At 41.0% G+C, this 27,714-nt stretch overlaps 1 protein-coding gene across 2 annotated transcripts in view; it reads left to right on the top strand.

Annotated features, from left to right (window-relative positions):
• The first annotated feature begins 1,029 nt into the window (after positions 1 to 1,029).
• The window catches only part of mbtd1 (mbt domain containing 1), a 95,086-nt gene continuing 68,401 nt past the window's right edge, over positions 1,030 to 27,714 (top strand). For both annotated transcript variants that reach the window (XM_057825449.1, XM_057825451.1), the window contains exons 1-4: positions 1,030 to 1,226; positions 11,556 to 11,760; positions 18,297 to 18,430; positions 21,266 to 21,380. In XM_057825449.1, the coding sequence (XP_057681432.1) occupies positions 1,206 to 1,226; positions 11,556 to 11,760; positions 18,297 to 18,430; positions 21,266 to 21,380 (475 nt within the window). In that variant the 5' untranslated portion in view covers positions 1,030 to 1,205. The remainder of the gene's footprint in view (positions 1,227 to 11,555; positions 11,761 to 18,296; positions 18,431 to 21,265; positions 21,381 to 27,714) is intronic.

Genomic DNA, 27,714 nt, shown 5'->3' with positions numbered 1-27,714 from the left:
CTTTGATGATAGAGCTACCGACTCACCAAGCTTTCTCTGGCCAGGTCAAAGCACAAAAAACGGACTGACACCATATTAAATTAGTTTTGTTGATTTTTAAAGGTGTTTCCATCATTTTGTCCAACCCCTGCATATGCCATATGCTAATGCGCTACATTTTAGATGCAGGAAGTGGCAACCTCCAGACGGCTCAGTGCTCCCGATAATACAGGGCATGAAGGATTTTGGGTCTGCATTGTCAAATTTCAAGTCCCAGTGTCTGCAAAGGGATTTTACTTTGCAAATAAAAAACAAAAAAAAATACCCTTCAACCAGGGCACACTCCCATTTGGACAAATCTCATGCTTGAAAACTCCCTAATGTAATTTGGGTACTAGGAACATTTTTATTCATAAATGCAGATACTTCATGACAAAACCTTGTTTTAACTGAGTTTTAAATGAATGAGTTTCTTCTTTGCTAACGGTTGGTCAAGAATAAAAACAATCTCAACCTAATTTCATTTTTTGAAAGTTTAACATTACTTTGTGCGGCCGGGGATGTGTGTGTGTGTGCGTGTGTGTGTTAGTGTGTTTATGTCAACATTTACATTGTGAATACATAGGAATAAATATTGGAATTTGGTACAGAATCTGTTGTATATTTTTTAAATTTTGAAGAGCATGTTCAAACGCTTTTTTATTTTTATTTGTATGTAAAATAAGACAGCTGATCCCACTTTGGAGTTTCTGGAGAGGATAAAACCAGTATGAGTTCTTGATGTAAATTTGATACTGGGGAAATTTCTTCATTCACTTACGCAGATATTTTTGTTATATGAAAAAGTTAAAATTAAACGTGCATGCCCTGAATAGATAAAATTTATTGGAAGTTGGTGCGAAATGTGTGATATGTTTTGTGAATTTTTGTACAAAATGTTAAAAGCCAATACTTGTTTATACATATATTCAGTATATAAATCAAATTCCATGTCGATAAAAAAAATAAGAGGAAGACGAAGAAGACAAAGACGGCGAAGAAGAAGTGTACGACGAAGAAGAAGAAAAAGAAAACTGGCGCATGCGCAGAGTCCAGTATAATTTGTTGATATCTGTTTGGTGTAGTTTTTCACGGTTTTCGTCTTTCCAACCCCAAGTTTACCAAGCAGCGGTAAATTATTTTGAGAGTGGATGCGCTAGTTAAGACATCATCTATATGAGGGGCTAATGGAAGACACACGGGATCTGGTAAGTGAAATGACGATTTCGGGCCGCAAGCCCTCGATGTAACAACAAATACGTTCGGTTTACTTTGGTTGATCCTTTGTTGTTGTCTTATTTACGGTGCTATCGGCTATCTTTGGTTTAGCAAAACAACATATTGCCAACATTTCAAGGGACGTCTAAAATAATCGCACGCTCTAAGGACTTGAGTTAAATGTTTTTGTCTCTTTAAAATGATGATAATAATGATTTCAGAACGTTTCCGCTAGCAAGCTATGCTAACATAAAGCTGATTCTGTGCTATTTTGTATTTTATATTTTTGTTGTTGTTAACATTGCGAAACCGTTACATATCCGATGGAGTGCAGTATTTCTTCGGATCTTTGATTGAAATAATTGACTAAGGCACTGTGGTCATCTTCGCTGCAAAAAGCAGGAAACAACGACGTTAACCTACGGGTAACCGTGTCACTGTTCTACATCTAGGATTTAAGCAATGGGGTGGTAATTTTTTATTGCCCCAGCACCTGTTTCTGCTGAACTTATGTACTTTATCTTGTAGGTGGGGTGGGGGGGATAAACACGGATACATCAAAATATAATTAGCATTTTATATTAATTTGAAATGTGACTAAATAGCGCCCTGGTTATTAAGAATCGATTATATGGACTTTATGCATTTTATGTTGTGAATTGAATTTATTTAAACATAAAGCTGCCTTTGTGTATTCAGGAAGCCTCGTGAGACGTTGAACCACTTCAGCCAATTGGTTATAGAAAAGGTTCATTTCTCTAAGCTTCATGTGAGCACAGTGCCCCCTACTTGTTAAGTGTATGATCACTAATGGCCGAGTTATACTTCCGCGTCAGACCTACGCCGTCAAGGAAGAATCGAGTTACGACCCTACGCCGTAGCCTGACGCGCGCCTCTTGATTTTTCTAACCTTCGCGTCGCGTAGACGCGTGTGACGTGACGAAAACGGACTGTGATTGGTCCGCTCAGACTTGTTTCCGGTTTACCGCGAAAACACCGCCATTGTAGAATAGAATCAAACATTATTTTCTACACGCAAAAATGCACCAAGCCGACGGGAGTATCATCGAAGAGCAAGTCTCGTCAAGACATTATTATTGTGATTGCCAAATGGCAAGGTCGGCGATCGGGAAAAAAAAAATGGAAGAACCACCGAGGCGTGGGTGTTCGGAATCGAGTGGCCACACGAAGCGGTGACCCAGTCGGCCAAAAACTGCCAACTTTTTATCACTTTATGTCGTATTTTTGGTTGGTGCACTTCATCATTTACTGTGTACATATATTTGCTGTGAGTCTGTGACTTGTTCACGTGTCACACTTCAAGTATATGAAGAATAAAGCACAGATTTGGTGTCAAAAGAGTTGTTTTGATCTTTAATTTTCAATAACAGACAGTTCACACACACAATACATCATCACTGATTGAGAGTGCCTCGGTGCTTTTTATGGTAACCTTAAAATAAAGCCTCCCAACGCAGTTTGGGAAGTTCCCTAGACGCCAGAAACCTGCTATGGCTTCCCACTGGCTGGTTGTAGGACACGGCAAACAAATCAGGCTGGAGGGCTTTGCAGACCTTGAACGCAGTGCTTGACGCCAGTTTGAAGCTAGCCGCCACAGCTAGCTCTCTCCACCCGAGTCTAAAACTCTCTGTGCGGCATCAAAAGTCGGCCAGACCGCCTCGAAACCGTCTTCTGCGTCGCCTGCCCGTCAACATATGTATGTCCAATATTTATTCAGTGTTGATGAGCAGAATATTTACTTTCAAGAGTTCTATCTTGCATTGTTTATTTTTTCTCCGACTAGCGGAAGTAAACAAGCATGCCCCAAAACCGTACAAAGATAACGCCACATCCCTCTAGTGGCTTGGCGGTGAATTACAGAGCAACGCGTTCCCTCACCGCAGAACTATCGAATGTCGAATGACGCCGTAGTCGCTACGCCGTCACCGCAACGCGGGAGTATAACTCAGGCTTAAGGATGCAACAATTCTCGGTTTTATATTGAACCGTTCGATACGCCCTCTTCGATTCAATACGCAAAAACATTCGATTCAAATGAAAAGCTCCCAAATGTATTTTCAGAATTTATTTTTGTCGTCTCTCGCGCTAAAATGTCCGGCACAGCTTTGCCTTGAAAAAACAAACTCTGCCGGTAGCACCTCCCCCAAACTGCATGAAAGGTGGGAGCTGTGGCGTACGAGGATCATTGCTCGTGAGGGAAGACAGAAACTTAAGGAGGCGGCTTGATAGCTTCAATATCGTACAGGTCTGTTGTTTAGCAGCATTTTGGGTGAGCTGATATGCAATCCCAACTCGTACATATTAAACAAAGACTGTCTTTACGGATACGTACAACAAAGTCAGCCAATATCTTGTTGTCGATTTGGCTGCTACGAATAACCTAGCTTTAACAACAGACAGGTTAAGAATGTGGGTCACAGAGAGGTAACTCACGGTTACATGAGGAACACTGAATTGCAAATTAAGAGTGCTGTACTTCAAACTCGTCCTGTTTTTGTAAGTCGATTGTCAAAGTAATGAGCAGACGTGACTTCTGTGGCGTTTGTTAACTTTTTAAATGCCCGACAACACTCGGGTGCACACACTAGATATAATCAAATAGCAACCTAAATGTGCTACGTTAGATCCTCGCAAGTCCTATGCCTTTGGCTGCGTGAGCCTAGAGTGATCATGGGACGCGTAGTCCATATCCTACATCAATGAATTAAAAACCGCAATGACTGAATGGAAGTTAAGCAGGCCAAATCAATCCATACCAGTGACTATAGACCAGTACTTCTCAAATAGTGGGGCGCACCCCCCCAGGGGGGCGCAGAGCGATGACCTCAGGTAGGGCTGGGCGATATGGCCTTAAACATGTATCACGATAAATTGAGCAGATTTATCTCGATAACGATAAATGACGATAAATTCGCCCAAGCGGACTGTTATATACCGTATTTTTCGGACTATAAGTCGCGTTTTTTTTTCATATTTTGGCTGGGGGTGCGACTTATACTCAGGAGCGACTTATGTGTGGAATTATTAACACATTATGATATAATTTCACATGTTATTTTGGTGTTTTGCAGTGACACTGATGGTTTTGTAAAGTTGTTAGCATGTTCTTATGCTATAGTTATCTGAATAACCCTTTATAGCTATGGCCACTTTCGCGTTCTGCCTTTGGCAGTGTATGTTCAATTGTATTATTGACTTTTTTATCTTGAAATGGATGCATTTAGTTTGTGGCGCTTTCATGCCCACGTGAGGGCGCACTCGCACTTGTTTACGTGGAGAAGAGTGCTCACACGCCAGAAGAAGACGGACAGCTACGTAGCTCTGAGTGAGTGGGCGAGTTACAGCGAGAGAGAATAGACGGCTGCGAGCCTACTTTCATTGTTTATGCTTTAAAATCATCTCTACAGAGGCAACGCCTGCGTGTATCATCTTTTCTGTTGTTGTTGTGTGTTTTCCACCCGCGATCGGACACTTAGAGCCAGTTGTGTGGTTGTTTGAACGATGTGCTAATGATAGCGAACGCATGCTAACCTGTTACTTATTACTAATAGTACCTAATTATCATTTATTTACGTTGATCCGAACCTGTTTTCTATCGAGGACCAAATTGATTCAGCAAATTATACGGACGTCCAGTATTGTCTTTTGGGAGTTCGCTGTACAGCCAGGACCGAGCTGTAGCGTAGGACAGTATATTCACATTTCGTTGTTCATGCACTGTACACTGTATATTTATTTAGCATGTTGTTCTCTATTGTATTTTTATATTAAATTGCCTTTCAAGATGACATGTCTGTTCTATGTGTTGGATTTTATCAAGTAAATTTCCCCCCAAAATTCGACTTATACTCCGGTGCGACTTGTACATGTTTTTTTTCTCTTCGTTGGGCATTTTATGGCTGGATCGACTTATACTCAGCAGCGACTTGTAGTCCGAAAAATACGGTAATTTGAAAATCTGAATCAACGCATGAAATACAGATTAACTATATCTTGTTGATTTATTTACCAGCATTCAATTTCATATACTGTATTTAATAATTGTACATGCAGTCTAAACATTAAGTTTATAAAAATGTATTGTAAGCAATAAGAATTCAAGTATGAACATTTATAACAGCGTGTATGACTTGAACAATGTACATTGTCAAAATCAATATGACTGTGCAAACATGTAATTGTAACACAAATGACTTGCAGCTTGAACAGTACACTTCAAAAAGACAACTTATTGTTAATGGCTGCTGTGATATAATTATTAAATACAAGTGTTTACTTTATGGTTTAAGGTCACCCCCCCCCCCCCCCCTCCCCAGTGCATTTTTTAATAAATGCACGCACAATAAAAATAGCTGGGGCCATTTCTCGGTCATTATAAGTTTCGCCGTTGGATTGTACTTTATGCGGAATTCTTTACCATCACAAAAGCTATCAGAGGAATCACACACAGACAGATACAAAATAACACCACATAGTAATTGCTAGATGCAGTCCGTGCCCAATCCACTCATTAAGTTCAGCCGTTTTGACAAGGTTAGAGCCTCTATCCGACTCCATAACGTTCATTTGTAGCGTTAGCCGCTAGCTAGCGTTAGCCTGGCTATCAGTAGAAAGCACTGAAAGCACCATCTCCGGAAATCGTGAGAACAAAGGAGGACATCGGGTGAAAGCCCGTCTGGATGCCACCAAGAGTCTACTAAATGTCGGTTTAAAGTTTGGTGAACCTCCCTTAAGCCACACTCCATCACGTTTTGCTTGTAGCGTTAGCTGCTAGCGTTAGCTTACCGGGCTTTTGTTTGATTGGCTTCCTGATGATCACGTGACTCCCTACGTAAGCACATTCACTGCTTTCTTAAAGGGGAATGAACATAGACCAACAACACAGAATCAAAGCGGGATGAAAAGACTATATTTTCTTGTTTTATTAATTTACCGAATTTACCGACATGGTCAAAATTACGTCGGTCATCGTTAAGAATTTCGGTGACGGTAAATTTTCGGTTTACCGCCCTGCTCTAACCTCAGGGAACATTTTTTTTTTGCCATACTAGAATAAAGCTTACTTGCACATCCACTCAGTGGGTGGCAGTGGCGCTCTCATTTTCAAAGTGCGCGCAGTATTTTTGAAGTAAGCAAGAGCACACGGAAGAGACTCATGAAGAGCTGGAGACTGCTGTGCGCCGTTTTCGAATGCCGTTTTCCGGCCGGACTCATGCAGCGACCCACTGTCCTCTTTGGTTCTCACGTGTCCGCCCGAGAAGTGCCATTTTTGGCCTGGGATCGTCACGACGACCGCCCTCACCTATGGTTCTCCCTCGGCCGCCGAGAATGCGCTTTTTTCAGGCCGTTTGCCTTTTGGCTTCGACATTTAATACAGTGGTAGACAAGGAAAGACTACTGTTTACTGTGTCTAAAAATGATTATAGCGGACAGCCGGAAGCCAAATCAATTAAGACGCCACTTAAAGACATTAGACCCCAATCTCATTGATAAGCCGCTTGGTTGTTTTTCAGCGAAAACGTGCCGAATATTGCCAACAATCGTCCTGCTTTGTCAGTGTGATATCAGTAAACCAGTGAGCACTATTAGCATGCTCAGTGCAAAATAACCCCACATCATTGCAAACTGGAGGTGATACTGGGAGCAGCAAAAATAAAAACTGTCCTTCTGTCCAAAGACACTTTTTTTCTTCTTCTATTCAGTTTTGTTTTTTCGGTCAAATTTTTTGGCATATTGTCCTCATGAGTTAATGTTTCTAATCAATTTGAATTTGTTATTATTTACTGAATTTATTTTTCAATATCAAATGGCCAAAAATGTACCTTGAGTGTATTTTTACAGTTTGGATGTGATTTTTTTTTTTTTTTTTAATTCAGGCAAATTGATGCACGTTGTCTTTTCTGTTACAAACAAAAAACAATGTTAATAAAGTTATACTTTATAAGTTGATCTGTTATTTTCTCTAATAGGAAAAAAAGGATACAATGTAAGGCAGAGGCATACTTATAATAGTAATATTATAGACAAATGATACTATTTACAGTGGCGGCAGAGTTTGGGGGGGCGCGAAACATTTACGTCTTCCTTGGGGGGGGGCGTAACAAAAAAAATAATTGAGAAGCACTGCTATAGATAATACTGCAAATATTGTTAATTCAGTACTTAACACAGATGGACTCGGACCACAAATAGGATGTTTTTCTCATCTGGTAAACATACCTGCTAAGAGAGTAATGGCAATCAACAGTGTCCCCCCGCCTCACTTTACAAACAGTAAAGATTGTTATCAGCACTTTTATACAAAATTTCTTCAGATCAGTAAGAAGTAAGCACATAAGTGTTATGCACTATAATACATGTTTATTTCATGGCATTGTTATTTTTGCCTGTTAGCAAAATAAAAACAACATTAAAAAAAACAAAAAACACTTGTATTTTTTGTTACAGAGCATTAAATGTATTGAATCGAATCAAAAATCGTGTCCCTCGTATCGAAAATCGGACCGAACCGTGACTTAACTGTATCATTGCATCCCTAATGATCACAGTCAGTTGTCTCTCAAGCACATGGGTGATTTGTTGATTTTTGTGTGTGCGTGTATCTGTTAGGAAATAAATAATTTAAAAAATATTGTTTGACCAAATCCTCTATGTACAGAGATCATCACATATCCATGTGATCCCTCACTTATGAGTCGGAAATTGGAAATGCGAAATCATATTGGAGGTATTGCCTCCTTAGCAGCCACCCTCCGCAAACAGGTTTTGCATGTTGGTTGGCCCTCCTTCAAGCCGCGGCTGTCTGTAACTTTTCTGTAGCTGAAGTACTCCCATATCAGCGATTTTGTTTTCTTTGATGGGGGAAAAAGTTAAGGAGTTTGACCTCCTCCAGCCACAGTTGACTCACTGACACTGAGCAACAACCAGTGGAGGAGGGGTTGAGCCTTGCAGCTGCAAGCGAGGGATTTCTCGCTGCATTTTTGGTACATAAAAAAATAACTAATACTTTAGGGACGGTCTGACGGAATTTTTTGGCGGTTTTGAAACCGTGACGGTTTCATACCACTGTGTACCTTGAAACCGGTTATCGGCACATGCCTACCCAAATGTCACTGCCCAGCAGCGGGAAATTTAAACTCAACTGGGATTAAAACTGCGTGTGGCGCTGCTTTGGTGTGTTCTACAAACAAACGGAATACGGGTTGTGGCTCAGGGAAGTTCAGTATCCTACAACATAGGGTGACAGTGGTACTTGAATGCCTCTTTAACACTGCAGCTGCCAAACTTACTTAGCCAATGAACTGACTTTAGCTGAGCGTTTCCTTACCTTTCTTTGCGCAACTTCAGATGACTTTGATAATCACTTCTTTACTCCCGTTGGATATACAGGTCCTTCTAAAAAATTATCATATTGTGATAAAGTTCATTATTTTCTGTAATGTACTGATAAACATTAGACTTTCATATATTTTAGATTCATTACACACTACTGAAGTAGTTCAAGCCTTTTGTTGTTTTAATATTGATGATTTTGGCAAAAAATTAGAGAAAAAACTAAAATCCCTATCCAAAAAAAAATTGCATATTATGAAAAGGTACTCTAAAGAAGCTACTAACCTAATCATCTGAATCAAAGAATTACCTCAAAACACCTGCGAAACATTCCTGAGGCTTTTAAAAACTCCCAGCGTGGTTCATTACTCAAAACCGCAATCATGGGCAAGACTGCCGACCTGACTGCTGTCCAGAAGGCAATCATTGAAACCCTCAAGCAAGAGGGTAAGACACAGAAAGAAATTTCTGAGCCAATAGGCTGTTCCCAGAGTGCTTTATCAAGGCACCTCAGTGGGAAGTCTGTAGGAAGGAAAAAGTGTGGCAGGAAACTCTGCACAACCAGAAGAGGTGACCGCACCCTGAGAAAGATTGTGGAGAAGGGCGATTCCAGACCTTGGGGGACCTGCAGAAACAGTGGACTGAGTCTAGAGTAGAAACATCCAGAGCCCCCGTGCACAGGTGTGTGCTGGAAATGGGCTACAGGTGCCGCATTCCCCAGGTCAAGCCACTTTTGAACCTGAAACAGTGGCAGAAGCGCCTGACCTGGGCGACAGAGAAGCAGCACTGGACTGTTGCTCAGTGGTCCAAAGTACTTTTTTCAGATGAAAGCAAATTTTGCATGTCATTCGGAAATCAAGGTGCCACAGTTTGGAGGAAGACTGGGGAGAAGGAAATGCCAAAATGCCTGAAGTCCAGTGTCAAGTATCCACAGTCAGTGATGGTCTGGGGTGCCATGTCAGCTGCTGTAGTTGGTCTGCTGTGTTTTATCAAGGGCAGGGTCAATGCAGCTAGCTATCAGGAGATTTTGGAGCACTTCATGCTTTCATCTGCTGAAAAGCTTTATGGAGATGAAGATTTCATTTTTCAGCACGACCTGGCACCTGCTCACAGTACCAAAACTACTGGTAAATAGTTTACTGACCATTGCATTACTGTGCTCAATTGGCCTGCCAACTCTCCTGACCTGAACCCCATAGAAAATCTGTGGGATATTGTGAAGAGGAAGTTGAGAGACACCAGACCCAACACTGTGGATGAGTTTAAGGCCGCTATCGAAGAATTCTGGGCCTCCATAACACCTCAGCAGTGCCACAGGCCGATTGCCTCCATGCCACACCGCATTGAAGCAGTCATTTCTGCAAAAGAATCCCGACCAAGTATTGAGTGCATAGCTGTTATAATTAATTGAAGGTTGACTTTTTTTGTATTAAAAAACACTTTTTTATATTGGTCGGATGAAATATGCTAATTTTTTGAGATGGGGATTTTTGGTTGTCCTTGACTTTTTTGCAAAAATCATCAATATTAAAACAATAAAGGCTTGAACTACTTCAGTTGTGTGTAGGCATGTGCCGGTTACCGGTTTCACGGTTTACCGTTGTGTGAAAACGTCGCCGTTTCAAAACCACTAAAATTTTCCGTCAGACCGTAGTACGGTATTCGCTATTTTTCTTGTGTCAAAAATGCAGCCAGAAGCGGCTTGGCGCAGCAGCGCTCACCCCCTCCCATTTGTTGCTGTGTGTGTCTGCTACGCAGCCAGCTAACCCAAAAACAAATACTCCAAACATAAGGCGTACTGTTCTTCAATTTATTGAGCTCTCAATAAGTAAGTTTAATATACAAAATGAATACATTTAAAATGTTGTACAGTTAGATTTTTCCATGTGAGTAGCTTCCACAGATTAGCACCATGGAAAAAGTTCGCCAAAAACAAAACACACATTTTCCTTTCAAATTCAATATACAAACTAAGTAAAAGCTTACAAAGATGAATATTAGCCTAGGCTCAGCTGGGAGAGCAACTTCATCGAGTGTTACAGCCGCAGAGTGAGAAAACAAGCTTGATTCGCTTGAATGAAGGGGGAAAAGTGATAGCATCAAAGATCGCTAATTGCGAACGATGATCTTGCCCTAAGCACAAATCCACGTTCGCTGGATCAAGGAGAGGTCTTACTCCCAATGTTTTTTTTTATTTTTTATTTTTTATTTTTTTTTAGATGAAACCTTTCCACACCAATATTGATATTTTAACTAACTTATACATTTTTAACTAACTTATGAATTCCTTATGTTCTTTTTAACACAAAGGCATGACATCATGTAGACTAGAGTTGACACAGTGGCTGAAAATGGCGAAACTTCACTTAAGCTTTTCCACCCTCAAAAAAACAGTCATGCAGTATACATTTTTTAAAATTTTATTCAGAAGTGTTTTTACTTTTTTATAGAAATGATTTTGTTCTTGCGCTAATCTTGAGCAACTTGAGCTGTGGCTGTGAGTATAGTCTATAAGTTATATTTATTTTAATTTTATTTCAAATATTTTTTTATTGATAATTTATTTATTTTAACAATATATTCATGTTCCAATTTGCAACTATGGTCTGAAAAAAAACATCCTGTTCAATGGAAAGTTTTTTTTTTTTCTTTTTTAACCCATACATCTCAAAATTTTTGGGAGCTATAATTGCAATACCGTGAAACCGCAGTATTTTTGCTCACGGTTATCGTACCGTCAAAATGTCATACCGGCACATGCCTAGTTGTGTGTAATGAATCTAAAATATATGAAAGTCTAATGTTTATCAATACATTACAGAAAATAATGAACTTTATCACAATATGCTAATTTAAATAAAAAAAGTCATTGGGTATCATTCTTGAAGCATTGTTATCTGTCTGAAAAAAGCCTTGCATGCTTATGTGGCTAAATATATTCATATATGTATTTTTCTTCATTGAAGGCTGAACGCACTCCACGTTCAGAGCGTAAGCGGAGGGATTCCTTTGGGATGTTTGATGGCTATGACAGCTGTAGTGAGGAGTCAACAAGCAGCTCCAGCTCAGAGGACAGCGAGGATGAGATCGTGCCCTCTATCCCTGCCAGTCTTCCGATCATCAAGAACAATGGACAGGTTTACACTTATCCTGATGGGAAGGCTGGAATGGGTTTGTACATAATTTACATAAGATTTTAAATAGGAGTGAGTATTGATTGGGTTTTATTTGATACCAGTTACTACTCTGTACTTTTTAAAAAAGCTTCTGGTGCTTAAATGGTTCTTGAATTGGTACTTCAAAAAACCCTACAACTGCACATACACTGTCCAAAAATTATTCTTTTATTTCCAAGGATAACTAGAATGCAATATTAATTTAAAGGTGCTATGAATTGGAAAAAAATAGTTGACATACATATTCATTAGTTTTTTTAGATAATACCCATCTTATATACTGTGTATATATACAGTGGGGAGAACAAGTATTTGATACACTGCCAATGGGAAATCTCATTGGCAGTGTATCAAATACTTGTTCTCCCCACTGTATATAACATGAACATGATCAAGCGTGACTTAAATAATAAGAGCGAAGTAATAATACTAATATAATAACAAAATGATAATATACTGTAGTCATATTAAATAAGAATGTGGAGTCTCAGGTTTCCTCCCTGTTCGGATATAAGATTCAAAACAACAACCAATTTGAAAAAGTTTCTTTATTTTCTCCCACATACACTGTATTAACAAAAGTATTTGCTCACCTGCCTTGACTCACATATGAACTTCAGTACCATATGGGAATTTGGGCTAAAGATTCAATTCTCCTGTTCACCAGGTTGAGAAAATTAATTGTGGGAATTTTTGACCATTTATTCCATTACCGTATTGATGAGATCACACACCGATGTTCGTCGAAAAGGCCTGGCTCTCAATCACCGCTCTAATTCATCCCAAAGTTGTTCGATTGGGTTCAGGTCAGTCAAGTTAATCTGCACTAGACTTTAGGGGTGTGACAATATATCAAAAATGTAGTATATCATGATATTTTGTAGCCCAAAAGGTTATCGATATGCTCCCACCGAGAGTCAATTATCGTTTTAAAAAGGTGTCACTATTTAAAAAACAAAAAGAACCAACTGGTTGCTACCAAAATCTTCCATAAGATAAGTGTCTACTTTAGCTTCCTGGCTGCCATTGACAGTGCTCTTGTGGGCTTTTGCAGGTCACTTCCTGTTCATTTTAGGGCATTTAGAGGTTACTTCCTCTTAATTTTGAATCACTTCATGATCATTTGAGGACATTCTTGAGTCACTTTCTCCGGAAAATCTATACCCATACTATAATTCCTCCTCCACCGAATTTCACACTTGGCACAATGCAGTCTGAAATTTACCGTTCTCCTGGCAACCTTGAAACCCAATCTCGTCCATCAGATGGAAAAGCGTTGATTCATTGCTCCAGAGAACGCGTCTCCGCAGCTCTATAGTCCAATGGCAGCTTCCTTTACACCATTGCACCCAGCGCTTTGCATAGCACTTGCTGATGTATGTCCTGCTCTGCCATGGAAAGCCATTCCATGACGCTCTCTGCGTACCGTGCTGTACTTGGGCTAATCTGAAGCCCACATGGCGTTTGGAGCTCTGTAGTAATTGACTGCGTTGAAAGTCTGCGACCTTAGCATCTACTGACCTCTCTCTGCCGGTTTTCAAGGCCTACCCCTTCATGGCGGAGTTGTTGTTGATCCGAAATTCTTCCATTTTCTTGTAATAAGCAAACTGTTGACTGTGGAATATTCAGGAGCGAAGAAATTGCACAACTGGATTTGTTGCACAGGTGGCATCCTATGACAGTTGCACACTGGAATTCACTGAGCTCCTGAGAGTGACCCATTCTTTAACAAATGTTTTTCAAAACGGTCTGCTTGCCTAGGTGCTTGATTTTTATACAACTGTGGTCAGGCCAAGTGATTAGGATACCTGATTCTGATCATTTGGATGGATGAACAAGTACTTTTACTAGTACAGTGTATGCCTTTAAGTAATCTTGATGGGTAGCCGTTATGGTCTCCAGTAGAAATAGTCCACTATGGGTTTTTCAGGACCGATACCAATTATTAGTAGTTAGAGGAGCCGATAGTGTTAAAATGGAATATCACTGAAATGTCTAAAGCATGTTTATTGACTCACACAAATCGAAAATAATAGCTCCAGAAGTGCCTGAATTTCTTAGACTCAGAAACATCTCTTATAAAGTTGAATAAAAGGTTCAATAAATAGCTCTCTGAAAGTTTTTCCACTGGAAAGAAAGCCTTGATGACCTGACCTCGTCTAAGTATCCTTAAGCAAGATACTACACCCCACGTTGCTCCTAGTTAAAGCTGAAACGAATACTCGAGTAACTCGAGTTTAAAAACTGAGCCGAGTAATTTTATTCACCTCGAGGAATTGTTTAATTTTGCGAGCTCTAAGCGTCACGTTTTGCCCGGACTACTTTTATTGCGGGACAACGCACTGACTTCACGTGCGTCGAGGAAGAAGCAACTAAAAAAAAAAAAAAAAAAAAAAGTACTGCAGCCGACAGCCGCTACAAACTACGCCGACGTTACTAAAAACTACGCCCGCATAATGCTACGGTGGTAGCTGGTAGTGTCTGATGCGTCTCATAGATATCACATGTATGTAGAATTAAATGGGAAATGACCGACTCGGCGGCGTTAGTAAACAGCCGCCATCTTAAAGCAGTAGACTTCTTTGCGCCAATAAATAAGATTAATGTACTGTCACTCGCTCACCTAACGTTAGCACTGCAGAGGGCTAGGTTTCTATTAATTATGACCACTGTCGATGCGTGGCTAACCTGTCTTACATACAGGCTTTATTTATTCTGTGAAAACATAGCGCTGTAGAGTGATGAGGGTGTAAAATAAAAACTTAATAATTCTAACTGTCAATTTTAGCTCAATATTCATTAAATCAAAACACCAAGTAGCACTGGTCCCTAATGTGCTGCAATACAGCAGGTATCATACATTTATTTTGAACACAGCAAAAACTCAAAATCCTATCAGGACTTACAGTTGAGTTTAGACTAACCTAAAACTTTTATTTATATTTTTAGGTAAGAAATATATATATTTTTAGAAGATTTAGAAGTTTTTTGAGTGGAAGCAGTCAATTAGTCTTTTTTTGTTGTAGTCACACCTGAGATGCAATTGTTGGCTGTTTTCAACAATGTACATCAAAAATAAAGACATTGATTGACTGAAAATGGATCAATACTAAGGGTGTAACGGTACATGTAATAGTATTGAACTGTTTCGGTACGCGGTGCTCGGTTCGGAATGGATGCGTACCGAACGAGTTTCTGCCGGCCTTACTTTTCGAGGCTGTGAGTCGATCGGGTTAGTTTTTTTTGTGTAGATTATATTTACCCCGTCTTCTCTACTGTAATGAGGACCAACACGGTAGGACAGTATAACCCAGAAACGTCAACGGCGCGACAACGTGGCCGCCGCGAGAACGCAGTGAAACGCGGGTGTTAGAGTCAATCAGCCATTGCACACCAGTCGCAGTGCGGCCGCGTGTTAGATGCGTTCCAGAAGCGGCTCAACGCGACGCACGTGAAAAGAACGGCAGAGTTTATTATTTGACGCGAGACACGGCTCTCCTGCATCAATACTACTAATCGTAATTTCTAAAGGTGGATTCACTTGCAAATTTTGGAAGCCCCGGTGCTTTGAGACGCTGTAAAAAACGCTGCATAAAAGCCGTTATTTGGAAAAGCTTCGGTCGATCCAGTCGCCAGATCCATATTAGATGCCCAAACCGATGTTTCCTCCCGTCCGGTCCCGTCCCGTGCGTCAGAGCTCATCCTGAGACCACAAAATTTCCAATCATACTCCAGTTTATGTCACGATGAGGAGTCGGGTACCCAAAATCGGCACCGGCCTGAATTATAAATATTTGGTCAGCTGAGCGTCACCGTTATCACGATTGTAAAATGAAACTTGATCGAAAATGGGCCGGTGTGTGCCGAAAAATAGCTGCCCTGCGTGAAATGACGCCTCTGACGGGAGCGCTTATTTATTACGCTTTATTGACGTGAAAACATCAAATGTTTTCATGGACGCATTACAGTAATGGATTTACGACTGTAAGATCAGTTTTAAATAATTACACAAAAAAATAGTACTGTATTTTAGTAACAAATCGTGGACTGGGCCACATAACCATCTTTGAACAGAAATGTATTAGTCTACAGGTTTTCACGACCATATCCCAATGACAATCACACAGGTATGACATTTATTAGTTCAAGCAGAGTAAAATAATACATATTCACGGTACAAGAAAGTCGTTTCCGTGTGGGCGCTCCCGTTAGGGGGAACATTTCACGCAGGGCGGCTATTTTTCAGCACAACACCTGTTGTTGCGCTCACCTTCTTGCTGCGCGACCGTGGCGACGAGCTTCGTAGTCTCCGTCTGATGATGTCTGCGATCGTGTTGACATCATATTGATGTTTTCGGTGCTGTCTAACGGCTGTCGACGCAAACGCATCATGGACCGAGATAAACAAACCGTGCTGCTTTCGAGATTTGCCCTTTTAACAATGGGCACACAGCAACTACTAAAATGACCGTTTATCTTCTCTGTTACTGCAATCAATCACCACACGTGCCTTCACCATTTTGATTAATCAATGTTAACGATTGTCAGGAAGGTTTTTGGGTTCGTTTACTAGGTGGTGATTCCTTACACAAGCAGAAAAACACGCAGTAATAGGAGGAATGTACGTAGCGGTAATATGTAAACACGATGAGCTGACGGACAATATGGCGGCACCAGTCAGGGGGGCGGAGTTGTGATGTCACGTGATTGGGGTCTATAGGCTAATGTTCCTATTGTTGAAAGCACAAAGCTGTGTAATAAAGAACTAGCACATTTGTATTTTGCATTTTGTTTTCTTACTGTACCGAAAAGGAACCGAACCGTGACCTCAAAACCGAGGTACGTACCGAAATGAGATTTTTGTGTACCGTTACACCCCTAATCAATACTATATGAAATCTCTTGCTTTCTCATGTATATTTGTAATTGCTCTTTACCTAAAAAAATGTTTTATCCAATTACTCGATTAATCGATAGAATTTTCAGTCGATTACTCGATTACTAAAATATTCGATAGCTGCAGCCCTACTCCTAGTGCTGTGTTACCAGTCGGTAGATGAGGATATAGTGTGAAGCGCTTTGAATGCCTCAAAAAGGTGGAAAAGGGCAATACAAGTGTAACTCCATTTCCCATTACCATTTAAACATTTAATCAGACAACTGAGTGAATACTATTGCAGGAGAGAGGCGCGGCTGCATCTGAGCCAAAATAACCCAGTTTTAAATGGAACTTTTTCATATCTGTTGGTCGGATTAAAAAAAAAAAAAGAGGCAGATACCAATATACTTTAAATTTTTAAATATCGGCGCCGATGTTTGGCCTGGCCGATGATCTGTCTTTCTCTAGTCTCCGAAGGCTCCATCATCAGATTGACCATTGTCACAGTGTGTCATAAGCATCCATTTTTGACGAAAGGCCCAAATGGGGTATTTTCAAAGACTCCGGGCGAAAGAAAAATGCATTGGGCGGTTTGATAAAATTTGGCCTACTTTTGACAAAAAAAATTGTGTTTTTTTTGGAAGGAACTGTTTTAATTAGTTTTAACAGTTAAACTTGTATGTCTACACCTTGAAGTTCAACTACATTGCTTTCTTATAGCAGCATCTTCTTTGCTCTAATTAGATATGACATTTTAGCACCTCACAGCGCATGGAGCTGTGAACCGCATATAATTTCTGAATTGAAGGTACACGGTCAAATTCAACAAAATAAAATGACATAACATTAAAATGCGTTCGATGTGCTGTAATTTAAAAATGAATAAATGAAAAGCACAAGTGCCCTCTAGTGAGCACTCATGGACGGATAAATACATTATGTTCTATCAAATTATAACAAGCATATTTCTTTTATTCCGTGGTACATTGGTGCCAAATAAAAACTGGGGGAGAATTTGCAATCTGCACTTTCGAGTAATGTTGACGGCAGCGCTCTATCTAAAAGAGTTTATTTTTTCAAAGTGCTTTAAAGACGCTCGCAATGCGATCATAGAACTCAGAGTATAAGTAAACTTTTAGCGCTGTAACATAATGTTATAAGATAAAGTCACCACATTTTCTATTCATATCTCTGTTATTAATGTTACATCAAACAGCTATAAGTGCTGGGACAGTGAAACATCAGCGGCTCACTAGTTTGTAAAGATATGCTTTTGAATGCTTGTAAAGACATCTTGTAAAGGTGACGAAAAAAAGTCTTTTAAAAAAGTATTTATTCTTTTAATTAATTTAATCATTTGGCCAGATCAGTTTTTGCAATTCGGGGTATATCGTTTAACTACACGGCAGATCACAGTCACCCCATGAACATTGTTGGTAAAAATTTTATGCGAAAAAAACTAATTGAAATGAAAATTGAAAATGAAATTTCAATTCACAACTGAAACCCTTAGTCAGACGAAGAAATGTGCATGTTGCAGACCTTTACGATACTTGTGGTTTTTTTTTGTAATTGCTAACAATGATCTGTCCTTTTAATTCCATAATGTGATTGTACACAGTAATTTCCTTGCATTTGATTTTGTGTTGCAGCCACCTGTGAGATGTGTGGAATGATTGGAGTCAGAGACGCTTTTTATTCCAAAACAAAGCGTTTTTGCAGTGTTTCTTGTTCCAGGAGCTATTCTTCCAATTCCAAAAAAGCTAGTATATTGGCAAGACTCCAGGTAAGTGTTTGCTACTAATATGTTTCCCAAAACTATCTACAAGCCAATAAGCCATAGTATTACCATTCCCGGTGGATGTTCACTCTATTATTTAATCGTGTAGAGCAAATGAGCAAATCATAGACATGACACTAACCTTAACTAATTTCAAATGGCAACTTTCTGGCTTTAAGAGATCAAAAAAAGCAAGGCGATTGCCACACCATGTTATCCACCTCTCTCATGGCATGTGTGTACATACCCTTTTTGAAGTGAAGGAAGGGAAATATATCAACCATAGACTTCATAAAGATATTGACGGGACATGGGGCCGATTAATAGGGAAGCCTATCTCCGTCAAAGCTGACCGAGTGGAAACACAAAGCTTTTTACGTTGAACATTCTTGTGAATAAATGCGTAAATCCCTCAATTATTTGTAGATATGGACATAAAACAGTCTCGATTCTTGGTTAAAAGCAAAAAAAAAAAAAAAAAGCTGTTAGCATTTATTTTATGTAAATATATTGAATGGGCTGCTAGTCTTTAAGTCACTGTGGCGCCGCCTTACCACAACAAAGAGCATTTTCTGTCGAAATTCTTGTGAATAAATGCTTAAATCCCTGAATTCTGTATAGATATGGACATAATGTAGTCTCGATTCTTGGTTAAATGCAAAAAAAAACGTTCTGTTAGCATTTATTTTACGTAAGTATGTTGAAATTGCTGCGGCCGCCTTATGAAAACAAAGGGCTTTTTCCGTTGAAAATTATTGTGAAAAAAGCTTTAATCCCTGAATTCTTTACAGATATGGACATAAAACACTCTCAATTATTTGTTTAAAGCAAAAAAACATTCAGTTAGCATTTATTTTACGTAAATATTGCGAACTACGACGCCAATGCCGTAGCGGCTAATTTCTCCCATTGATTTTTTTTCACAACGTTTCAAAATGCATGCATGGTACGAAAAATATAATGATTACCTTGAATCCTCGCACAAATCACTCTTGAGACAATCCTTCCTGTTAGTAAATGGTAAATGGTGTTACACTTGTAAAGCGTTTTCCACCTTTTAAGGTACTGCTTGCGTACTTTTTCCACCTATACCCGGCGTTGGATCGCTGCGTGCGTGTGAGAGTACCTCCTCTTGATGTGGGGAGGCCCCCTACTTGAAGGCAAGGCGCAGTGTATGACTGATGTGACCCATCGATATCATTATCCAATCTATGTATCAACATGCTCAGCGCTGAGGCTTACCCTCTTCTTTGATACAATGTTTCCCGCAGCTGAAAACAGACGCTCTGATGGCGTTGATGTGGCTGGAATAGACAGTAGGTTCATTGCCAGCTCTGCCAATGTTGGATAGTGTGCTGCATTCCTTCCCCACCAAGTCAGTGGATTCTCCTTCTTGCATTGTTGTTTTGTCGGCCCAATTAAAATAATACGAACAGTATACAAATAGTATTTAAATGCATGCATATGCATTTGATGTGGTTTAGTACAATAATTTCATGGCACGACCACTTCCTCTCCTTGTCACATTTTATTCCGCGACTTCCACAACCCTTCTGCCGGTCACCGTTTAATCCGGCCGGGAGTGACTTTGCCTGGCTTGGTCGCCACTAGAACTCTCTTGGCTCTCGATCGATTACACAAGAAAAGACCAAGTCTTATTTTAAGTAGTAGGATAGATTGTATTGGCCTCGTAAAGAGCTTTACTAGTTTCGGCGAAAACAGAATAGCGTTTTGTTGTGAACAGTTCCACACAAACGTACATCAAGATCTCATTTAGCTTAGCAATTGGGTCCTAAATTTGCCGTGACGTGTTGGTCTACGTCCACCGAAAAGAATGCTGTGACGATGCCAGCGCTCACTGCCGCCGTGAATGCACCCTCCAGTGGCGGTTATAAGGGGGTGACAGAGGGCCACTGGCCCCCTCTCTAATTTGAAATGTCCCTGAAGTGCCCCGGTTCCCATTTTATTACAAAGCATGGCAATCGGCGAATCCTTCTTTTCTGAAGTGAGAGAGTATGAGATAATGTTGTTTTTTTTAGCATGTTAAATATGACTACTTTTTTGTTTAAAATAACTTTTCAAAAAGTGATTACATTTACTGTTCCATGTCTTGTATCCTTACTTGCACACATTATGATTAAAATTAAATTATTACACACTTGACTGGTTTTTACCAGGTGTAGTTCTTACCTGATGTTTTTACCGCCTCACGCAGGGTAATCTGCGTATTGCTTCGTTGACCTGAACAGAGATTGCAGAGACACTTGGCCCCAAAATTTGCATGGCCCTTCTTGGCCCCTGTTTCAGAAAAAGCCTCACTCAAAATCTATGTGGGATAATAGCACTCCACTGGCTGCATGAGTTAGGCTGCGCCTCGTTTGTACATTATATATGATTATATAATTGGAATAGGACTATTTGCACTAGATTCATGTTTTTACACAATTTTGCTGCACTTTTCATTAAATCTCCCGCAATTTAAAAAAAAAAATTTAAGTATACTGTTCTTTTTCGTAATTATTGGATCAATAACTGACACGTTGACCTGGGCCAGTGGTTTTGATAGTGGGGCTAGTGAACTTCAAAAGCCACTTCACTTATTGTCTACATTTGCAATGACAATAAAGGCTGTCTATTTTATTTTTTTGCTAAAGCTAGAAAGTTTGTATTTAAATTGACGTTAGCTTTGGGTCATATCAAGGATCTGCTTTTTTTCTACACAATAAAACAACTGGGTAAACATCCACCTGGCAATTTCATGTTTTTTTTTTTTTTTTTGCCGGGAGTTGAATATGCAACAGTAAGCCAAACTCATCCTGCTCTCTCTTTGGATTTAATAAGGGCAAGCCTCCAACAAAAAAGGCAAAGGTCTTACAGAAACAACCTCTTGTGGCAAAGCTGGCAGCTTATGCTCAATACCAAGCAAGTCAACAGCACCAGGCCAAATCCAAAGCTGGTATGTATGCTCTATAATGATTTGGGAAATAACAATATTGATTATATCGCAATATTTCTATATTAAACGTAGGGCTGTCCCAAATGATTATTTTTCTCCTGATTAGTCTGCAGACTTTTTTAACAAGTAGTTGACAAGTCTAATAATGTTTTTACGACTTTTTTTTTTTCCTACTAATCTTGCAATTAAATTTTTGTTGATGATCAATAATTTAAAAAAATATTTTGGAACACTTAAAGTTTTTATTAAAGTACAAATACATAGATACAAATAACAAATCACAAATAAACAATGAGGTCAAATGCTGATGGCATTAACCAGTGCAAAAGAATGGAGTTTAAACAGATTCAGAACATTGTGACTTCACTTTTCTAACAGGATTCAAAACAATTCTTGCCTTCTCTTTTTGTGGTATGTCATATTGTTCCCAGCATTAGAGTGAGCAACAGCAGAGTAGATAGATAAATGTCACGTATCACCTGAGTGAAGTACGTGACAAGAACTTAATGATGCACGTTGATATGAATGTACGACGGAGTGTCCTGCTCTCCTATGTGCGTGCTGTACACGAAGGCAGTAAGCTCAACACCTTCCGCTCATCACGACTCTGAAGACCAGTTTGACCAGTTGACTCCAGGTTAAATGACAATTGGAATGGTGAAACTGACAGAATACAAAAACAATTGCGTAGTCAGTGAAAATGAATTAAATGATCCTATGCACTCCCAAATAATATATAATTGACTAAATAATGAATAGATGTGAATATCTTCCTAAATTACAACTGTCAAGTAGTTGTATCGCTTTAAACAACAAATATATTCTCAATAAAAACGCTACAAATAATATGCATAGAATTGCAGGTTGAAGTGAAATGAAATGACCGCATGATGGCAGCATTTGACAAGAAATGAAGAATGAATCACAAGACTATGAATGACTCGATATGGCCGCAAGGTGGCTCGTATTACACCAAGTGAGCAACAAGTGCTAAGACAATGAAAAGAAAGTACTTACTCTAACGTCTCTCAACATACAAATTTCGTGATAATGCTTAGAAATATTGAAACTAATATATTTAACAAACATAAAAGATACATACCGACGATGCCACTTGTGCATGGGATGTATATAATTGCTATGTGTCCACAGAGCGTGGGAGGACACGGGTGAATGCTATTAACTCTAACCACTTCTGGTGTGAGATCACGTGACCAGTCTCAAGCAAGCAGTCTCTTAAAGGAACAGAATGCTTTAACGTGAGCGTTTTCAATAAAGTTATATTAAATCTCAAACTATATACAGAATGTGCAGTCAAATAAATTTACTTTGCCAGCGAGGGCAGAACACTCCCCACCTGGCATTCTTGAATGTCACTACCTAACCTTATCAAACTTGTCAGGAGCGATGAGGAGGACTGTCTCAGTAATGGGATGGTGGTAGAGTCTAGTCCCATCTTTCCTGGAGACTTTAACCTCAATCTTTCAAGTCTTACCGTCTTTGCTGGGGAAGACTTCAGTCACCAGACCCAAGGGCCACTCGTTTCTTCCAAGCTGGCCATCTCTGATGAGGACGATGCTCCCGGGTTTGATGTCCGGTGTCGGAACTTGCCACTTCCTCCGTGGTTGGAGCGTTGCCAGGTACTGCTTCCTCCATGTGTTCCAGAAAGCTTGAGCGAGGTGTTGTACTTGGCGCCACTGAGACTTGTGAAGGTCCTTGTGCCAGTCTCCCGCTGGGACTGAAGGAAGACCAACTTTCTGGGTGAGGAGAGTTGCAGGTGTGAGGATGAGTGGATCGTCCGGATCAGTTGACACTGGAACCAGCGGTCTGGAGTTGATGATGGCAGCAACCTCTGCCATCAGCGTGGTGAGTATTTCATGGGTGAGGTGAGGTTGAAGCTCCTCGTTGTAGCAGCATCGAATCCAGGATTCTGCGTGCTATCCCGATCATCCTCTCCCATGAACCACCCATGTGAGAGGTATGTGGGACGTTGAACTCCCATGAGCAACCTTGGTCCTGGAGAAAGGTCTCAACTGAAGAATTTCCTATGTTTGAGGGAATCATCAACTCCTTACAAGCGCTGATGAAGTTGGTTCCTCGATCTGACCGGATGAGTTTGACTGAGCCCCTCACAGCAAAGAAACGCCTGAGGGCATTGATGAAGCTCGAAGTATTAAGGGATTCGATTACCTCGATGTGGACAGCTCGTACACTCAAGAAGGTAAACAACACCGTCCACCGCTTACTCTCGGCAAGGCCACCTCTTGTGCGGCGAGAAGACACAGTCCACGGGCCGATCACATCAATCCCAACGTTCGTGAATGGGGGTTCAGTAGAGAGGCGGTCTGTCGGTAGATCAGCCATCTTCTGTATTTGTGGAGTGCCACGTAGTCTACGGCATGTGACACATCCATGGATCACGCTGCTCACACGCCTTTTGCCACCCACTAACCAGAAACCGGCAGCACGTAGGGCACCTTCAGTGAACAGTTGTCCTTGATGTCGGGTTTCCTCGTGATAGTGGCGTACCAGGAGTGTTGCGATGTGATGTCTACCAGGGATGATGAGGGGGTGCACCTCCTCTTGCTCGAGTTGTGTTTCTCTGACGCTACCTCCAACTCTCAGAAGGCCGTTGACGTCGATGAAGGGGTTCAGATGAAGGTTCGACGAGTTCGAAGTTGTCTTTTACTTGTTGGATCTTTATGGGTTGTTTCAAAAACATGGGTCCACACAGCCAGCTAGTTTGTGTGAGATGTGCAGCAATAACTGACCTTGTGGCGACGTCTGCAGGGTTCAGTTCTGTAGAAACATAGTGCCACTGCTGTGGGCGAGAAGAACTTCTTATCCGCAGGACTCTGTTGCTGACGTAGACATAGAAACGTCTTGTCTCGTTCTGGATATATCCTAGGACTACCTTGCTCTCAGTGTAAAAGGTAGTGTTGTCAAGTTGAATGTCGATCTGTGAGGAGACAATCTCGGCGATTCCACTGCAAGGACAGCTGCGCAGAGCTCTAGTCTTGGCACTGTATGTTCTGAAAGAGGAGTGAGTTTAGCTTTTCCCACGATAAAGCCAACGTGGATATTGCCCTCTTTATCTGACAGTCTGAGGTAGGCCACAACACCAATTGCCATGGTTGAGGCATCACAAAACACGCACAACTCTTTGCGCTGCATTTCTGAAAGAGATGTCGTCGTGTAAGTTCGGGGTATCTGGAGACCGCTGAGGCGGTCCAAAGACGATCGCCATGTGTTCCACTTCTCTTCCATCTCTTGTGGGAGGGGGCAGTCCCAGTCACCGTGATCTTTCGTTAACTCCCTGAGGATGGCTTTGCCCTGAATGGTGACTGGGGCAATGAACCCAAGAGGATTGTAGATACTGTTAACAGTCGACAAAACGCCTCGTCGTGTGAAGGGTTTCTCCAAATTACATAACTTGAATCTGAAGGTGTCGGACATGAGGTCCCAGTTCAAGCCCAGACTCCGCTGCATGGGAAGAATGTCAGAGCCAAAGTCGAGATCTTTAAAGTCCTTCGCATGGTCTTGCGATGGAAAGGCTTCCATTACTTCTATTCTGTTCGAGGCAATTTTATGCAGTCGCAAGTTTGATCCCGAAAGACTTGCTTGTGCCCTCTTGAGCAGGTCCACTGCTGTTTCCACAGTACAGAACGACTTCAAGCCATCGTCAACATAGAAGTCGCGGTTGATGAATTGTCTGACATCCGGATCGCTCTGTTCAACTTCAAGCCATCGTCAACTAGAGCAGGGCGGTAAACCGAAAATTTACCGTCACCGAAATTCTTAACGATGACCGACGTAATTTTGACCATGTCGGTAAATTCGGTAAATTAATAAAACAAGAAAATATAGTCTTTTCATCCCGCTTTGATTCTGTGTTGTTCGTCTATGTTCATTCCCCTTTAAGAAAGCAGTGAATGTGCTTACGTAAGGAGTCAGGTGATCATCAGGAAGCCAATCAAACAAAAGCCCGGTAAGCTAACGCTAGCAGCTAACGCTACAAGCAAAACGTGATGGAGTGTGGCTTAAGGGAGGTTCACCAAACTTTCAACCGACATTTAGTAGACTCTTGGTGGCATCCAGACGGGCTTTCACCCGCTGTCCTCCTTTGTTCTCACGATTTCCGGAGATGGTGCTTTCAGTGCTTTCTACTGGTAGCCAGGCTAACGCTAGCTAGCGGCTAACGCTACAAATGAACGTTATTGAGTCGGATAGCGGCTCTAACCTTGTCGAAACGGCTGAACTTAATGAGTGGATTGGGCACGGACTGCATCTAGCAATTACTATGTGGCGTTATTTTGTATCTGTCTGTGTGTGATTCCTCTGATAGCTTTTGTGATGGTAAAGCATTCAGCATAAAGTAGAATCCAACGGCAAAACTTATAATGACCGAGAAATGGCCCCAGCTATTTTTATTGTGCGTGCATTTATTAAAAAATGCACTGGGGGGGGAAAAAACCCTTAAACCATAAAGTAAACATTTGTATTTAATAATTATGTCACAGCAGCCATTAACAATAAGTTGTCTTTTTGAAGTGTACTGTTCAAGCTGCAAGTCATTTGTGTTACAATTACATGTTTGCACAGGCATATTGATTTTGACAATGTACATTGTTCAAGTCATACACGCTGTTATAAATGTTCATACTTGAATTCTTATTGCTTACAATACATTTGTATAAACTTAATGTTTAGACTGCATGTACAATTGTTACAGTATATCAAATTGAATGCTGGTAAATAAATCAACAAGAAATAGTTAATCTGTATTTCATGCATTGATTCAGATTTTCAAATTATATAACAGTCCGCTTGGGCGAATTTATCGTCATTTATCGTTATCGAGATAAATCTGCTCAATTTATCGTGATACATGTTTAAGGCCATATCGCCCAGCCCTATCGTCAACATAGAAGTCGCGGTTGATGAATTGTCTGACATCCGGATCGCTCTGTTCAACGCTCTGCCAAAGGCAGTAGATGGCTACTGCAGGGGAGGGACTGTTTCCAAAGACATGGACTCTCATACGGTACTCGATGATGTCTTTGGACGGGTTGTTTTCTCTGAATCACAGAAACCTCAGAAAGTTGCGGTCCTCTTCTCTGACAAGGAAACAGTGGAACATTTGTTCGATGTCCACTGTCACTGCCCCAGCTTCTTTCCGAAACCTGAGGAGGACTCCGATCAGGGTGTTATTGAGGTCAGGCCCGGTAAGTAAGACATTGTTCAAGGAGACTCCTCCATACAGTGCACTAGAGTCAAAGACGACACGGATGTGGTTGGGTTTCTTTGGGTGATATACCTCGAAGGTCGGCAGGTACCAGTGCTCTTCTCCTTTTCTCAGAGGAGGTGCCACTTCTGCATGTTCTTTCTGGAACACTTTTTCCATGAAGGCGAGTTAATGCTCTTTCACTACCGGCTTCCTTTCGAGACTCCGTCTCAACGACGAGAGTCGGTTTAGAGCCTGGATCTTGTTGGGGAGACGAGGCCTTGGTGACTTAAACGGTAGCGGCGCCACCCAGCTGTTGTTTTTATCCTTCTTTAAGTTCTGCTCCATGATTTTCAGGAACGAAAGATCGTCGATAGATGGAGCCATCTTGTTATCATCTTTTGTTTGTTGGAACACTGTGGAGCCCAACTGCTCAGCTTCGCTGCTGTAGTTGAATTTCTCTGTAGACTGTGGTTTAGGATGATCAGTGCTTTGGAGCTGACTGTACCTCTCTTTCACCCAAAAGACGTTTGGGCAGGGTTTGAAAATGGAGGGACGTTCTTTCTCCGACGTCCTCGTATACAGGGTATTTACTGTCTCTGGTTTGTGGACACTTCCCAAACAAACGTTCCCGACGATCACCCATCCAAGGTCGAGCTTCTGGGCGTAGGGCGCATCTCGAGGGCCGTTCACCTGCTTGCGTACCTTGTGAGCTGTGATGATATCCCGCCCAAGGAGAAGCATGATGGGTGCGCTCGTGTCAAGACTTGGGATGAGATGAGCGATTGATTTCAGGTGGGGATGGTTGTAGGCAGTGTTGGGAGTTGGGATCTCCGATCTATTGTTGGGGATGTCGTTGCATTCCACGAGACATGGTAGCGGAAGACTAACCTTGCCGTCCATAGATTCAATTTGGTAACCCGAAGCTCTTCTTCTCATGGTTTCGGTCACTCCCGAGCAGGTGCGGAGAGAGTATGGAGAGTAGGGTCCTTGTATTTTGAAACTGTTGAAGAATTCTGAACGGGCTAAGGATCTGTTGCTGTGTTCGTCGATGATTGCATAGACTGTCATCGCTTTCTCTATATGGTTGACAGGGTAGATCTTGATGAG

This window comes from Corythoichthys intestinalis, chromosome 21 (assembly GCF_030265065.1).
Source record: "Corythoichthys intestinalis isolate RoL2023-P3 chromosome 21, ASM3026506v1, whole genome shotgun sequence".
Classification (NCBI taxonomy): Eukaryota; Metazoa; Chordata; class Actinopteri; order Syngnathiformes; family Syngnathidae; genus Corythoichthys; species Corythoichthys intestinalis.
Note: the sequence above shows the minus strand (reverse complement) of the source record. Positions and strands in the feature narration are given on the sequence as shown.